The sequence below is a fragment of the Hylobates moloch genome, unplaced genomic scaffold, assembly GCF_009828535.3.
Source record: "Hylobates moloch isolate HMO894 unplaced genomic scaffold, HMol_V3 SCAFFOLD_12, whole genome shotgun sequence".
NCBI classification, from domain to species: domain Eukaryota; kingdom Metazoa; phylum Chordata; class Mammalia; order Primates; family Hylobatidae; genus Hylobates; species Hylobates moloch.
This window is the reverse complement of record NW_026652287.1, coordinates 96,735,539-96,753,378: the sequence shown is the minus strand read 5'-3', so window position 1 is coordinate 96,753,378 and position 17,840 is coordinate 96,735,539. Positions and strand designations below refer to the sequence as shown.

General features: G+C 37.4%; 1 protein-coding gene across 1 annotated transcript in view; it reads right to left on the bottom strand.

Moving 5' to 3' along the window:
* Positions 1-17,840, bottom strand: part of CFAP54 (cilia and flagella associated protein 54) — a 378,083-nt gene that overhangs the window by 5,354 nt on the left and 354,889 nt on the right. Inside the window, exon 62 of the mRNA XM_058425781.1 lies at positions 10,222-10,355. Within this exon, the coding sequence (XP_058281764.1) occupies positions 10,236-10,355 (120 nt within the window). The 3' untranslated portion in view covers positions 10,222-10,235. The remainder of the gene's footprint in view (positions 1-10,221; positions 10,356-17,840) is intronic.

The following is a 17,840-nucleotide window of genomic DNA, read 5'->3' as shown; positions in this document are numbered from 1 at the left end:
AAAAAAAAAAAAAAAAAAAAAGTAAAAAGTTTTTCTTTACCTTTTAGGTAACTGGCCTAGGAAACTGATTCTATGTTTACTCAACATAATTTCTTGTGCTTTGTGTCTTTGAAATCTTCTGTCACTTTGATTTTATTTCACAGTGATCTGTGTTCCTATCTGATCATGTAATTTTTTTTTTTTCTTTGAGATGGAGTCTCACTCTGTCGCCAGGCTGGAGTGCAGTGGTGTGATCTGGGCTAACTGCAACTTCCACCTCCTAGGTTCAAGAGATTCTCCTGTCTCAGCCTCCAGAGTAGCTGGGACTACAGGCATGCACCACCACACTCAGCTAATTTTTGTATTTTTAGTAGAGATGGGGTTTCACCATGTTGGCCAGGATGGTCTCAATCTCTTGACCTTGTGATCCGACCACCTCGGCATCCAGAAGTGCTGGGATTAAAGGCGTGAGCCACCACGCCCGGCCTAAATGTAATAACCTTCCTTCCTTCCGTCCTTCCGTCCTTCCTTCCTTCCTTCCTTCCTTCCTTCCTTCCTTCCTTCCTTCCTTCCATTTTTGGTTGATGGAGTTTTGCTCTTGTTGCCCAGGCTGGAGTGCAATGGCATAATCTCGGCTCTCTGCAACCTCTGCCTCCCAGTTTCAAGCGATTCTCCTGCCTCAGCCTCCCAAGTAGTTGGGATTACAGGCATGCACCACCACGCTCAGCTAATTTTGTATTTTTAGTAGAGATAGGGTTTCGCCATGTTGGTCAGGCTGGTCTCCAACTCCCGATCTCAGGTGATCCACCCGCCTCGGCCTCCCAAAGTGCTGGAATTACAGGCATGAGCCACCACTCCCGGCCCATAATAATCTATTTTCTTACAAAAATTATAATTCCAACTCAACTAAAAGTATTAATTTTCATGTCAGAGAAATTAATTTTCCTCAATCACCAATCCAGAAATGTATACATCAAATAGTATTCCCATATCGACTCAGCTCTTGCAGAACTATTTCTCTTCTCTACTTTTGAATTTGACTTCTAGCACCTCAGGCGGAACTATGTACTTGTGGTTATCTGAATTGCTGAAGCACTACTTGTATATTGTATTCATTTTGGATGCAATGTCAAGATTGATCAACCAACTTATTTCAAGCAGTTCAAAGAATCAGCCTTTGAAGTCTTGAGAAATAGCCGTTTTGGTGTGTTTTTTCCATACAACCCAAAATATATTTGAAAAATATTTTTAACCAGCAAAATTGTTCTAAGAAAAAAAAAACATATTATTTTTCCTCAAAGAAAAATTAAACTATTTTTAAGGTCAATAAAAACATTCCTTTCCTTGATACCCTTCCCTTGCTACATGTCTCCCAAATTGTTTAAAACTAATTAGTCAGAAATGGACACTGTTTTGCAAAAATAAACTAAATGACAAATCCTTGAAAGAAAAGTCTACAGTCCTTGAAATGATCTATAAAATGTGTTTTATTTTCCTGTGGGCTGCTCTTGAAGACAGTTTTTTTATGGGATGTTATTATCAGGATTCACAGGAAAACTTATTTTCTGGAATGAGTACCAGGATCAGTAATAGCAATGCATCTCCTAAGTATGTGGTCTATTTTTCCCTTAAAATGCTGTTGATCTTGTAAAGCACTGTATTTACTTGTTAGCAAGTGCTGCAGGAAAGCATACAGCCAATCTATGGTTGACTCCCAGTGAACGTAAAGGGTGAATGGCACGTTAAAAAAATTAAAAGAAAAAAAAGGGCTCAACTCCTGGCTCCATCTTACTTTTCTACCATGTCTTCTTTGCTAATTTTTCTTGTCTGGTTTTAATTAATCTTACCATTATTTTGAATGCATACTTATAAGCTACCTTAAATTTTTTTGAGCAAGTTCAAATATGAATAACTAAATGGTCTAGATTAGACTGCCAAAATTTAAAAAATAAGAACCATTGAACCATAAACAAAAATGGAAAGGAAAACGAGAATGCAAAAAAAATCACAAAAATATATAAAAACAGTTTGTATTCCTGTTATTGAGGGATCTTGGAAATCTCAAAAAAAAAAAAAGATGAACATACAAGTAAAAAATTGAGCAAAGATCCTGAAGAAGCATGACAACAGAAAAATATACAGTGGACCAAAAAATGTGAAAAACATTCAACCTCAATAGGAGTCAAATAAATATAAATCTAAACTTAAGAATAAATTTTTGTACAAAGTGGGAACATAAATTTCTTTGTTTCCTTGAAATCTACCTACTTTGGTGCCTGACCTCAAGGAGAGGACAGATATGCAAACAAGCACATGCAAAATAGAATGAGTGTGATAAGAGCACCTATGTGTTACATGGAGACACCAGGGAGGAAGTGGTACGGACAGGTTCCATGGTGGAGGAGACGCCTGGGTTGAGTCCGGAATGAAGACTTGAGGCCATAGGTATGAGTCTTTATTTAAATTGATGAATAAAAATTGTATATATTTATCATGTACAAACATGTTATTCTGAAATATATATACATTGATTATTATTATAGAATAGGTAAATTGAGCCAATTAATATATGCATTTCCTCACATACTCATTTTCTGTGGTGAGAACAGTTAAGATCTTCTCTCAGCAATTTTTGAGTGTACAACACATTGTTACCAACCATAGTCATTATTTTGTGCAACAGAACTCTTGAACACCTTCTTCTTGTTAAATTGAAATTTTGTATTTTTGACCAACATCTCCTCAACAGCCCCTCCCCTAGTCCCTGGTAACCACTCTCTGCTTCTACGAGTTTAACTTTTTTAGATTCCATACATAAGTGAGATCATGCAGTATTTGTCTTTCTGTGCCTGCCTTATTTAACTTAGCATAATGTCCTTCAGGTTCATCCACGTTGTGGCAAATGACATAATTTCCTTACTTTTTAAGGCGGAATAATATTTCATTACATATACACACACATTCCACATTTTATTTAGCCATTCATTCATTGATGGAGACTTAGGTTGATTCCATATCCTGGCTATTGAGAGTAATGCTGCAATGAACACAGGAGGGCAGATATCTCTTAGACATGTTGATTTCATTTCCTTTGGATATATAGCCAGTAGTTAGATTGCTGGATCAGATGTGAGCTTTTTGAAGGAAAGGACTGCCTAAGTGTCACTGCTTGTGTGCACAGTTCCTGGCATAGTACTAGAATTTGATAAATATTTTTTTAAATAAAGAGAAAGGACATTTTTGCCAGGAAGCAGAGGACCAGACTAATGAATAAGATCTATCAAATGAACAAATGTATGCTTGAATGAATGAGCTCAGTTTGTCAGAGAAATACTAATGTATCTATGAAAAAGAGATTAAATGACCAGCCTCCAAAGGACAAAATGAAGATTTAATTTTTTTCCCTCCTATGGATCATTAGATATACTTTATTACTAGGAAAACAAACTCTGGACAATTCCTTTGGCCCTAATTACATCTTGATCATTCTAACTGCATTTCATCCAAACCCCAGCAGGTCTAAACGTTTTCAACTTGAGCATTTTCCCAGCCAATAAGCTCTGAAAAGGCCTGTCTATGTTACACTTAGGGAATATAAACAGTTGACTTGACTCTCAATGCTTTTCTGAACATTGTTTTGTTTTATTTCTGGCTATGAGGGAAAATAATTAGATAGGCTATAGAAAATGTAGTTAAATATTAACAATGGTTATTTTACAGTGGTTGACTTCTGGGTAACTTATTTTCACCTTTCAATATTTTGTAGATTTTCTACATTAGTTCCGAATTGCATTTATAATGATAAGAAAAGAAATCAGTCCAATAAATTCTTGTGAATCTTGTGGGGAAAAATTAAATTAGGCAAGTTGTGAAACTACTTAGAAATCTTTGAATTTCTTAGACATCTACTCAGTTTTCACATCATGTACAATTTAAAGGGATGGTTCGGGGTGGTTTGTACTTGGGCAGAATCTGGTTTTAGACCTATTCCATTCTAAGCTGTTAAATACAAAATGTATGAAAGTTATCTTAAATATCAAACAGGAACAAAAGCAATTCATTTGCAATTAATTTTGAATAGTCTCTAAAGTTCCAGTTGAAAATGGTTATTTTACAGGGTTTATATATTACAGGTTATGTTACAAATTATTACTTGTTGGAAAAAAATTCCCATGCCTCTTAACCCAGCTTTTTAACTAATGAATTTAATTATGAAGAAAACTGCTGTCACTGAAACCTTCTTCTTAATCATGCCTGTACTTATGACAAAAAATATCTGTTGCTATGGAAATTTTAGAGTCAAAGTTGCAATTCATAAGGCTCTACTGAAGTGGAAAGTAGAAATAGAAAATGAGTGTTAGTACATGTTCTCACTCATAGGTGGGAATTGAACAATGAGAACTCATGGACACAGGAAGGGGAACATCACATTCCGGGTACTGTTGTGGGGTGGGGGGTAGGGGGGGCGGGGACAGCATTAGGAGATATACCTAATGCTAAATGACGAGCTAATGGGTGCAGGAAATCAACATGGCACATGGATACATATGTAACAAACCTGCACATTGTGCACATGTACCCTAAAACCTAAAGTATAATAAAAAATAAAAAATAAAAAAAAAAGAAAGAAAGAAAACAAAAAAGAAAAAAAGAGAAAGTAATAGTAATTGATGGGGAATTCCCCACAGAACAGGCAGCGCATACAAGTTTGTTTTTACATAGACAGGATACAAGAATTCAACTACAAAACCATGGCTGAAGAGCACAGAACACCCTGCCGGTTGGTGAGATAAGTTTTGGCGTTTCACCTGCTAATAAGGGTGCCCAACTGGCAACCAGACTGCTTCAATGGGGTGAATGAGATAAAATAAATCCTTAGAAAAATGAAGTAAAAAACAAAGATACAAAAACGCAAGCTTAATGTATTTATTATCATCAGCTTCAAGAGTTATACAATTATTTTGGCAAATCATAATAAAAATTTCTAAATGCTAAAAAAAAAAAAAAGAAAAGAAAATGAGTGTTAGTAAAGAGAAACTTCTTTCTTAATATATTTTTTAACATCAAAATTATGGATGATAGATGGATTTTACAAGTAAATCTTATTTTGCATAACAGTCATGTAAAAAGTTCTGCATATATCTAATTTTGGAAAATCAAATAATTTAAAGTATAATGAGGAACTTAAAATGGATAGGAATTGAACAGCGAATCTGACTCAATTTAATTAAACATTTATTAAGGCTCTACTATCTTATATTGAAATTTAATATTTTCATGGATTGAGTTTTCTAAAATTGGGCATATGTATATAGTTTAACATTAGTTTCAAAATGATTTTTAGTTGTCATTAAAACCCAAAATAATGAAACCAGATGTGAACTACTTAGTTCCAGTCATATAATGAGATGAGAATCATAGTTCAATTTATTAGTTATTTACTGATAGGCGAGCCAATAACTATACAAAGCTTGCCAGCCAACAAGATGAGGAAGGGAATCGATGTGTTTTTAATTTAAGAAACACATTATGTATGCAAAAGAAGTAGAGACTAATATAACAAACATTCAGCTTAAGACAGAAAATTTTACGAAGACAAATGAAACCTCCTGAGCATTTTCCCTAGTTTCATCCTCCCTCCTTTATCCAAGAGGTGACCACAAACCTGAATTTGGTGTCAATCATTAATGAACTTGTGTTAAAAATATTTTTAGTATATATGTACTCATCCATAAATACTATATTATGTTATTTTGCCTGTGTTTAAGCTTTATACAAATGGTATACGATGGTATCTTCTTACATATATCCTGCAACACTTGATTTTCTTTTGCTAAACCTGCTTTTTAGATGAATCCAGATTGATATATATCTCTGTTATTAATCAATTTACGAATGTTGTTTAGTTATTCATTATTTACTTATTTGTAACTTCTATAAAATATTCTCTTGTATGACTATGCCACTATTTCTTTATCCATTCCACCTGATGGATATTCCATGGGTTTTCCTTTGTTTTTACTATTATAATCAATGCATCAGAAATTTGCAAAAGTCTTGTTAGGCAAATGGGTGGGAGCTCATTTTGTAGAATATACCATAGCATTTCAAATGAGAGAAAATGGCAAAGATTAGTTCAGCAGTAGACTTCTGGGTTCACTGTTTTCTCCCCTAACCCCCTTAGGGGCTTGTTCAATCCTATGCATACATAGATAATATTAAATAAATAATAATAATATTTAAATCTTTTTTAGGGATGAAGATGTGTAGGATGACATGTATATTTCATTTAAGTTTTCAGGTTTTATGGGCACCCTATAAGTTCCACGATGCATTAGGAAAAACAATGTATGCAGTCTCAAACTGAATGTAACCTAGAGTAATGTGGAGCAGGCTCACACACTTATGACACCCTTGAGCTACTGTTTTAAGGCTGTTATATGAAAATACAATAAAAAACTATGTGTCCAAGGACACTGTTAAGAGCCAAATGAGCAGGGCACCTGGAAGTGCTCTAGGAGTCCTCGGAGGCAGACACCCTTCTGCATGGTCATTTGAACTGGATGGAGGGATTTGCATGATGTTGCTCAAAAGGGGCAGGAAGGGCAATGCAGACTGCAGGCAGAAACCAAGTTTCTGGAGAGTACATTTCTACTCTCCAGAAATTTACCACTTCCCTCCTGCAATTCTGTGACGAACAAGTCGGCTGAGCTGGGGACTGTGTAAAGTGTCTACGCGTGAAGTGAACCAAGACCACCGCATTTAAGCCTCTGAATAGCTGGCAGGTGGTCAATTTCTAAAGCAATCTCTTGGAGGTTGATATGGAGAAAGATATGGGAAGTGCTGCAGTTTTATTACCTATCACTTAGCTGCTGGCATGGGCTTCTCTTCCCTCTTTCCTGACTTCCCTCGCCTGTATCTGCTCCCCTTCTTCTCCCCCTTTCAGTTTGCCTCCTGTCATTCTCTGTTATAATTAAAACAAATAGAAAACATTGCAGGTGTCTGCTATAAAGCATTTGCAGATACGGTACAATTTCAAAAACCAGCTGCAAATTGTGTAATCTGGTCTTTAAAAAAAACTCTGAAAGACATTTCTGGAAATAAACACATCTTTCATCCTGTAGATTTTGAATTTTCTTTTTGTTTGTACTTCAGCCCAGTTCATCATCATTTCCTTACCGCCTTGCACAGAAAGTTACAGCTTTAACCAGTGAGTGTTTCTCCTATTTTAGAAAAGATGGGGAATTTTGGAATGATGGTTTAAAACGGGGAAACTGTTACTGTATGGTCTGGTGCAGTTTTAGACAGTATTTCTCTCAGGCAAAACAACACTCAAGAATAACAGCATCTGTAAGAACTGAAAGTGAAGAAAAAGTAAAAAAAAAAAAAAAGTGCTGAAATGTTATCTGCAATAGTTGGAAGAGATCTGCCTTCCCCAGAGGAAACCAATATATGAGCACAGATAACTGATAACATTGGGGACCCCCTTCCATGGATTATTGGGGCATCCATTAAGGTCTGCAAGTCATTTTTTAAAATCAGCCCCCAGGGCAGATAACAAGTGTCCCAGTTTTAGCTTGAACCTCAACTATGTCTTCCTCTCCCTTTACTATCCAATTTCCCAGAGCCATGGAGTGGGTAGAAGGGCAGAGGGGGCCAGCTTAGCGATGAAGAGCTCACATTCTTCCGGGAGGATTTAAATCCTGGCTCTACTTCCGACTAACTGTGATTGTTAGCCAAGTTATTTAACTGCCTTATGTTTTCGTTTCCTCATCTGTGATATAGGGTCAGTAATACTATGTGCATCGTGGTCAGAATTCTTGTGAAGACAGGAGGGAGAAAATGCACTGAAGCACTTACAAATATGTGCCTGGCAGGTAAATGCTCCAGAAAGGGTAGGCAATAATGTTAGCGGTAATGATGGTGGAGTGTTGGTGATACCTCTGCCTCCCTCCTTTTTTTAGAACTCCATAGTGCCATCTTTCCTGGATTATATCCATCCATCCATTCATCCATCCATCCATCCACCCATCCATCCATCCATCCAACAAATATTATAGACCTATGTGCCAGGTATTGTTCTAGGGTTCTATAAAAAGAGTACAAGCACTTACGTTCACTAAAGTAAAGAAAAATGAAAAGTATCTAACTAGTAAAAACTTATTAGTGACAGAAACCAGAAGATGGGCATTTGCATTCATGGGAAACTAACATGAGGTTGAGGTAAATTGTCTTGGTTATGAGTCATGCTGTTTCCACACCTGTATTAAATGTGTAGGTACTTTGTTGCACCTTTCTTGACCTTGATAACTAGCTTTGCATAATAAATAAACTCTCACCATTGAGAAATGCAAACCCTTCAAAGTGATCTCTAACCCAGCAAAGAAATGTGTAAACCCCAGCCTCAGACCAAAGGACTCAGAAGCCATCTTCACATAAGAGCCATTACCATCCAAAAGGCTTTTCTGTTTGAATCAAACTTTATTTCATATGAGGGTATAGACATCAGGCAACAATTTTTCCCTTTGAATTTATGAGTAAATATTTGGTTCTTTTTCTCTTTCATTAAAACATGGTTTCCTATCGGTCTTCTTGTCTTTTGTTTCTTTCCCTTTCATTATATCTTGCATTCTTATCTGCCCTGGAGGCCAGGCCATCATTCGTTCCACTCATTCCTTTCATTCTTCCAATATTTATTAAATCCGTACTAGTGTCAGGAACTTGTCACTTCTCTCCTCAGTCACTTGTAATGGCACCCTATCATCTACTGATTCATTCCTGAAGTCTTCATTCTAGTTTCTCCTTACAGTTTATTTTCCATCATGACTGTGCACACTCCAGGGAAGTCACAGTCAAGTCCTTTGAATATAAACCATATGTATTTTTGTTTTTATGCCTCTGTTCTCCTCCAGTGTGCCCCCTTCTAGCAAAATTTTTTAGCAAATTTTCAACTATGAAAATCCTTCCTATCCTTAAATGCTTTGCTAAAGGCTTGTTTCCTCTACATAGTATTCTAGAACAATTCTACTTTCGCTCTTCCCAGACTTTAGAACTTCATAGATGTCAACATTTAAAAGCTTAGGGAGTAACATAAAATTTCTACTTTTTCTTATATTATCAAAGGAGACTATTTTAAAATGCCAATTGCCAGCTACTATTACCGTTGTTTCATTTTTTTTTAAAGGCCTTTTTAATACTAGTAGGAAATTCAGAACAGAGGATGATACATTAAACCAATTCAGCTTTAGAAAAACACATTTGTGTTGTTATTTTTTTAAACCATGAGTATTCATTCACTGACTAGCATCTGGGAAGCATTCACATGTGGCGTTTTTAGACGCTAGACAAAATGAGTCAGAAATGCACGGTCCTTTTCCAATTTGGCAGGGAAACAATGCTCCCAGCACTCTATTATTACATCAGGCATTGTGCTAAGCCCCTTATTACTTCAACTCACCTAATTAATACACACAGCAATCCTATGAGATAGATACTAACATCCCCATTTTACAGATGAGGAAATAAAAACTTATAGTATTTAATTCTCCAAAGTAGCAAAGCTAGCAAATGGCAAAGTTACTATTTAAACCCAGGTCTATACAATTCTAAAGCTGGTACTCTAAAATTCTATGCAATATTGCCTCTCAGAAGTATAAAATATGGAAGGTCTCATTTGCTACAGATTTTTTCCCAAGCCATTTAGAGAATTTCCAAAGTTGAAATTACCACATGTTGGGGTTTAATCAAGGGTTTTTCAAGACTAGCGTTAGCGACATTTTGGGCTTGATAATTCTTTGTTGTGGGAGCCGTCTTGTGGATTGTAGGATGTTTACTCACTGGATACCACTAGTACTCTACCAGCGACAACAACCAAATATGTCTCCAGACACTGTCAAATGTCACCTAATGGACAAAATCACTCCCAATTGAGAACCACTGGTTTAATCCAATCTTGCTTTATGGACCTGTCCAAAAACAACCTAAACATAAATGACTCCAAACGTGAAAACAGTTGCACTGCACACAAACTTGCTTTCGACGAATAGCTCTGTAAGATAGTTTTAATAAGCAGCAGCACTGTCATTTAATTGAAGTACAATTTAAGACATTCCCCAAAATAATTTTAAAGAAATTTAGCTTGTGTAAAAAAACAATTTTATGTTTGTTGTTGTAAGAGGACCGTTCCAAAAACTTAGCTCAAACCAAGAGAAACAACAACAATTAAATCCTTTATAAGGTTACCGTGTATAGGATGTTCAGGGAATAATTGACACAATCCAGTTGAAAAGGCTTCCTCCTGATAAAATGCAACCATTAGCCAGATCAAAAAGTCTCTCAAGACTGAATATAGATGGCAGCGAGATATCAAATGGGACCTGAGGAAAAACATAAAAGTGTTCATGAAATGCATTGTTTCAAACTGTTGACAAAGTTTTCAAAATACTCAAATACCAATTTCTAATAATTTTATATGAAAGATAGTTAACTTGTGTGCCTCAGGTAAGGCACAAAGTTTCATACCTCTAAACTGCTGAAATGGCACATATATCATTCTACATCCTATTAAGATTCATACATGAGCCCATAAAACAGCGAACACTTCTAAAAATATGGACTATTTGTATTTAGGTAATCATTGTACATGGTTCTAAATGTAAGACTTTTGGCCCTTCTCCTAATAAAATGCTTTCCTGCATAACAGATTGACCAGTTGGCAAATCTCCCTCTCTCATTTGGAGCATAAGTCTTGACACAGTGAAGAAGGATGCACCAGGAAGTTATGTTTGGAGATCAGTGTACCTGAAAGAGGCACCGTGTTATCAAGAGCAAGAGCTAGTACAGCCAAAGTCATCCTGGGCAGGCTGAAAAATGGAAAATAAAGACTGCTTTTGTGGTCATAGCACTGGTTATTGATTGGGGGAAGGACAGGGAAGAGAGAACAAAAATGAAGGAAAGAAAACAAATGTTTGCTGGGGACCCACTTCATGCCAATCTAGGTATATACTTGTGTAGAATGACCACAATGAGTTACAGCCCTGTGGGTCTGAATCCTGGTAAAAAAAAAAAAAAAAAAAAAAAAAAAAATTAGAGAACAAGTTTTTATTAATTTCTTGACTACTTGTTAAATGAGCCAGTCATTCATTTTATTCTTAAAAAAGCATAATGAACCTAAATGTGGATATTGTATTTGAAGGCTGGTTTTTGTTAACTTTTTTGTCACTTTCTTGGATTAAAAAAATGATAAAGTATTCCAGTGTTTTCTATAACTGCAAACAATAGAGAGGTGAATAAATAAAAAATTAATAATCTCTTCCTTCCTTGATCAATCCTAATATAATCAATGTTTCCAGATTGGAGGGTATCCTTCCAGATGGTTTTTTTCTTTTTTTAAAAAAACAGAATTATTAGGTTTCCATTATTTGCTTTTTCAGTTAGCGATATGTAAGACAAATCTCTCCTTAATCAATTCAGGGAGGCAGAATAACTACATAGTGTTAAGAGTGTGCATCCTGGGGTCGGGTGCTGTGGCTCACGCCTGTAATCCCAACACTTTGGGAGGGTGAGGCGGGAGGATCACAAGGTCAGGAGTTCAAGACCAGCCTGGCCAACACAGTGAAACCCTGTCTCTACTAAAAATACAAAAAATTAACCAGGCATGGTAGTGGGTGCCCATAATCCCAGCTACTCGAAAGGCTGAGGCAGGAGAATTGCCTGAACCCAGGAAGCAGAGGTTGCAGCAAGCCAAGATCACACCATTGCACTCCAACCCGGGCAAAACTCCATCTCAAAAAAAAAAAAAAAAAAAAAGTGCATTCTGGAGTAGGACTGCTTGTTTCAAATTCAGACCTCACCACTTACCAGCTATGTGAAACTGGTAAAATGTTTGATCTGTTTAAACTTTAATTTCCACATACATAAGCTAGAAATTATCTATTTTGAATTGATTTTTGTATATGGTATAAATAAGGGGTCCAGCTTCAGTCTTCTGCTTATGGCTAGCCAGCTACCCCAGCACCATTTATTGAACAGGAAGCCTTTTCCCCGTCGCTTGTTTTTGTCACCTTTGTTGAAAATCAGATGGCCATAGGTATGTGGCAACATTTCTCGGTTCCCTATTCTGTTCCATTGGTCTATGTGCCTGTTTTTATACCAGTGCCATGCTGTTGTGGTTACTGTAGCCCCGTAGTGTAGTCTGAAGTCAAGTAACATGCCTCTAGTTTTGTTCTTTTTGCTTAAGAGTGCCTTGGCTATTTAGGCTCTCTTTTGGTTCCATAATTTTAGTTCCATTAATTTTAAAATAGTTTTTTCTAGTTCTGTGAAGAATGTTGTTGGTAGTTTGATAAGAATAGCATTGAATCTGTAAATTGCTCTGGACAGTATGGCCATTTTAATGATATTGATTCTTCATATCCATGAGCATGGGATGCTTTTCCATTTGTTTGTGTCTTCCCTGATTTCTTTGAGCAGTGTTCCATAATTCTCATTGCAGGGATCTTTCACCTCCATGGTTAGCTGTATTCCTAGGTATTTTATTCTTTTTGCGGCAATCGTGAATAGTATTGCCTTTCCAAAACTATACAAACCTTGAAAGATAACCTAGGCAATACAAAGCTGGACATGGAAATGAGCAAAGATCTCATGACAAAGACACTAAAAACAATCACGACAAAAGCAAAAATTGGCAAGTGGGATCTAATTAAACTTAAGAGCTTCTGCATAGCAAAAGAAACTATAAGAGTAAACAGACAACCTAGAGAATGGGAGACAGTATTTGCAAACTATGCATCTGATGAATGTCTAATATCCAGCATCTATGAGAAACTGAAACCAAATTTACAAGAGAAAAACAATCCCACTAAAAAACGGGCAAAGGATATGAACAGATACTTCAAAAGAAGACATACATGCACCCAAGAAGAATATGAGTAAAAGCTCAATATCACTGATCATTAGAGAAATGCAAATCAAAACCACAATGAGATACCATCTCACACCTGTTATATTAAAAAGTCAAAAAATAACAGATGCTAGTAAGGTTGCAGAGAAAAAGGGAACATTATACACTGTTGGTGGGAGTGTAACTTAGTTCAACCATTGTGGAAAGCAGTATGGCGATTCCTCAAAGAGCTAAAAGTGGAACTATCATTAGACTCAGTAATCCCATTACTAGTTATATACCCAGAGAAATATAAATCATTCTACCATTAAGACTTCAGACATGTGCACACAAATGTTCACTGCAACACTATTCACAATAGCAAAGACATGTGTATTGGTCTGTTTTCATAGAGCTATAAAGAGCTGCCTGAGACTGGGTGATTTATAAGAAAAGAGGTTTAATTGACTCACAGTTCCGCATGGCCAGGGAGGACTCAGGAAACTTATAATTATGGCAGAAAGCAAAGGGAAAGCAAGCACCCTCTTCGAAGTGTGGGAGGAAAGAGAGAACAAAGGAGGAAGAGCCACTTTTAAACTATCAGATCTCATGAGAACTCACTATCACAAGAACAGCATGGGGGAAACCACTCGCATTATCCAATCACCTCCTACCAGGTCCCTCCTTGACACATGGGAATTATAATTTGAGATGAGATTTGGGTAGAGACACAGAGCCAAACCATATCAACATGGAATCAACCTAAATGCCCATCAATGACAGATTGGATAAAGAAAATGTCGTACATATACACCATGGAATACTATGCAGCCATAAAAGAAGAATGTGATCATGTCTTTTGTGGAATATGGATGAAGCTAGAGGCTATTATCCTCAGCAAACTAACGCAGGAACAGAAAACCAAATACCACATTTTCACTTATAAGTGGAAGCTAAATTATGAGAACTTATGGACACAAAGAAGGGAACAACAAACACCAGGGTCTACTTGAGGGTAGAAGGTGGGAGGAGGGAGAGGAGCAGAAAAGATAACTATTGGGTGCTGGGTTTGATAAGGTTTGGCTGTGTCCCCACTCAAATCTCATCTTGAACTGTAGTTCCCATAATCCCCATGTGTCACGGGAGGGACCCGGTGAGAGGCAATTGAGTCATGGGGATAGCTACCTCCATACTGTTCTTGTGACAGTGAGTTCTCATGAGATCTGATGGTTTCATAAGGGGCTTTTCCCTCACCTCACTCTGCACTTCTCCTTGATGCTGCCACGTGAAGAAGGATGTGTTTGCTTCCCCTCGCACCATGACTGTAAGTTTCCTGAGGCCTCCCCAGTCCTGCAGCACTGTGAGTATATTAAACCTCTTTTCTTTACAAATTACCCAGTATCAGGTATGTCTTTATTAGCAGTGTGAGAACAGACTAATACAGTAAGTTGGTAACAGAAGTGGGGTACTGTTGTAAAGATACCTGAAAATGTGGAAGTGACTTTGGAACTGAGTAACAGGCAGAGGTTGGGACAGTTTGGAGGGCTCAGAAGAGGACAGGAAAATATGGAAAAGTTAGGAACTTCCTAGAGACTTAGAGGGCTCAGAAGACACGAAGATGTGAGAAAGTTTGGAAGTTCCTAGAGACCTGTTGAATGTCTTTGACCAAAATGCTGATAGTGATATGGAGAATAAAGTCCAGGATGAGGTGGTCTCAGATGGAGATGAGGAACTTGTTGGAAACTGGAGCAAAGGTGACTCTTGTTATGCTTTAGCAAAGAGACTGGCGGCATTTTGCCCCTGCCATCCCTAGAGATCTGTGGAACTCTGAACTTCAGAGAGATAATTAAGGGTATCTGGCAGAAGAAATTTCTAAGAAGCAAAGTGTTCAAGAGGAAGCAGAGCATAAAAGTTTGGAAAATTTGCAGCCTGACAATGCAATAGAAAAGAAAAACTCATTTTCTGGGGAAAAATTCAAGCCTGCTGCAGAAATTTGTATAAGTAACAAGGAGCCAAATGTTAATCACCAAGACAATGGAGAAAACGTCACAATTTGTGCTCCAGGGCAAGTCAGAGACCTTCGGGGCAGGCCCAGGGCCTAGGAGGGAAAAATGGTTTCAGGGGCCGGGTCCAGGATGGCCCCTCTTGTGTGCAGCCTAGGGACTTGGGGTCCTGCCTCCCACTTGTTCCAGCCATGGCTAAAAGGGGCCAAGGTACAGCTCAGGCCATGGCATCAGAGAGGTGAAAGCCCCAAGCCTTGGCAGCTTCCACATGGTGTTGTGCCTGTGGGTGCACAGAACTAAAGAATTGAGGTTTGGGAACCTCAACCTAGATTTCAGAGGATATATGGAAATGCCTGGATGTCTAGGCAGAAGTATGTTGCAGAGACAGGGCCCTCATGGAGAACCTCTGCTAGGGCAGTACAGAAAAAAAATGTAGGGTCAGAGCTCCCATACATTGTCCCCACTGGGGCACTGCCTAGTGGAACTGTGAGAAGAGGGCCACCATCCTCCAGACTCCAGAATGGTAGATCCACTGAAAGCTTGTACTGTGCACCTGGAAAAGCCACAGACACTCAACACCAGCCCATGAAAGCAGCCAAGAGGGGGGCTACACCCTGCAAACCCACAGGGGCAGAGCTGCCCAAGGCTGTGGGTTTGCATCAGCAAGCCCTGGGTGTGTGACATGGAGTCAAAGGAGATCATTTTGGAACTTTAAGTTTTAATGACCACCCTTTTGGATTTTGAAGTTGCATGGGGCCTGTGGCCCCTTTATTATGGCCAAGTTCTCCCATTTGGAAGGGGTATATTTATCCAATGTCTGTACCCCCATTGTATCGAGGAAGTAACTAACCTGCTTTTGATTTTATAGGTTTATAGGCGGAAGGGACTTGCCTTGTCTCAGATGACACTTTGGAGTTGGACTTTTGAGTTAATGCTGGAATGAATTAAGACTTTGGGGGACTGTTAGACAGGCCTGATTGTGTTTTGAATTGTGAGGACATGAGATTTGGGAGGGGCCAGGGGCAGAATGAAATGGTTTGGCTGTGTCCCCACCCAAATCTCATCTTGAACTATAGTTCCCATATTCCCCATGTGTCGTGAGAGGGACCTGGTGGGAGGTAATTTAATCATGGGGGCAGTTACCACCATACTGTTCTTGTAATAGTGAGTGAGTTCTCATGAGATCTGATGGTTTTATAAGGGCCTTTTCCCCCACTTCACTCCACACTTCTCCTTGCTGCCCCCATGTGAAGAAGGACATGTTTGCTTCCCCTTCTGCCACAATTGTAAGTTTCCTGCAGCGTCCCTGGTTCTGCAGAACTGTGAGTCAATTAAACCTCTTTCCTTTACAAACCTAAAATAAAAGTTAAAAAAAAAGAAATTATAATAGTTCCTATATCATCTTTTTATAAGGATTAAATCAGTTTATTCAAATAAAACATAGAATGGTACCTGGCATACAATGATGACTCAATAAAGGCTACATATGATTATCATTATTGAACACATCCTTTTAAATGGCTACCTAACACTTCATGGACTGGCTGTATCCTGATTCATAGCATCATTCTCTATAGAGGTTTTTTCTAGTTTTTGTACATGCTTGCTTATTTATATATATTCTTGTGTACAAGTGCTTTCGATTTTTGTATTATTGATTCTCTAAAGTCGTTTTATTTAGTCATGTGCCATTTACCTTTTACACCTTAACATTTATTGCCAGAATTACTTTCCAAATATGTTGGGGCAATTATCATTTCAACCAGCAATATATGAGGGTTTCCCTACACTCAAGGTAATATATTAGAGAATGTTACACATCTTCGTTGTTGTTGTTGTTGTTTTGCTATTTCGCTACTATTTTTTATTCAGAAAAATACAAGAAACATTTTGGAAAGCTAATGTTAACTGGTTTATTAATATGTTGAAACAATATGTGTTTACCATGATTATTATGGTTGTATCTCTTTGCTACTTAACTGCACTAAATAGTCCACCTATTTTATAGTAATGAATTATCTCATGTCTGACTTAATCCTTTTAGCAGGTAATCAAGGTAGGAAACAAAGAGGTAATAATTAGCATTAATATATTTGTATTTTCTTTTGTGCTCTATTGCTTTCATTGTGGAATTCTTCCCATGTTAAAGATAGGAATGGCTTTTTTTTAAAAAAAAAATAAAGTGGCTACGTTAATTTTACTTAACATTAGCGTTATCTTCATGACATAATTTATATACTAGATACAAATAGAGCATTTTGGTCTCTGACCTTGTCATTGAGCCTCCAGAGACAAGTGGTCATTTGTCAAAGGATGAAGATTAATTGCTTAGTTTATTTATGGAGGCCACGAGTGAAAGCAACAGATTAGAAACAGAAAATAAAGCAGTTGTCACCCAGGAGTTATTAATCCTTGTTGGTCCTCAGGAGAACACAAACTACCCTGAAATGTCAGAACCGACCCTTGTGTTATTATGCCTTCCTTTCTAGACATTCCAGGCATTTTAAGCCTGTTGGTAGACAAGTCAGATACTTCAAATTTTAGTTATTTCTATCATGCTAAAATATAGCATTCTATATTTTCCTCTTGCCAAACACAGTTCTTTCAAGTAAAAAGCAAAAATTCTTTTAAGTAAAAATTCTTCTGATTGAATTATAACGTAGACAGAAAAGGAGAAGTCAGAAATGTGCAACTTGCATATACACTTCTTTTCAAAATGAACATATTCATGTAATCATCACCCAGGTCAAGAAATAGAACATGGTCAGCACTCAAGGAGTCTCCCTGGTGCTACCTCCTAGTCACTGACCAGGTGTGTGTATATATATGTCTTTGTTTTTACTGCATATGAATAGAATCTTGCAATATGTAATCTTTCCTGTCTGGCTTTTTTGAGTTTCATCCATGTTGTTGAATGAAGCAATAGTTTGTTCATTCTTATTGATACATAGTTTTCATTGTATGAATGTGACACAATTTAT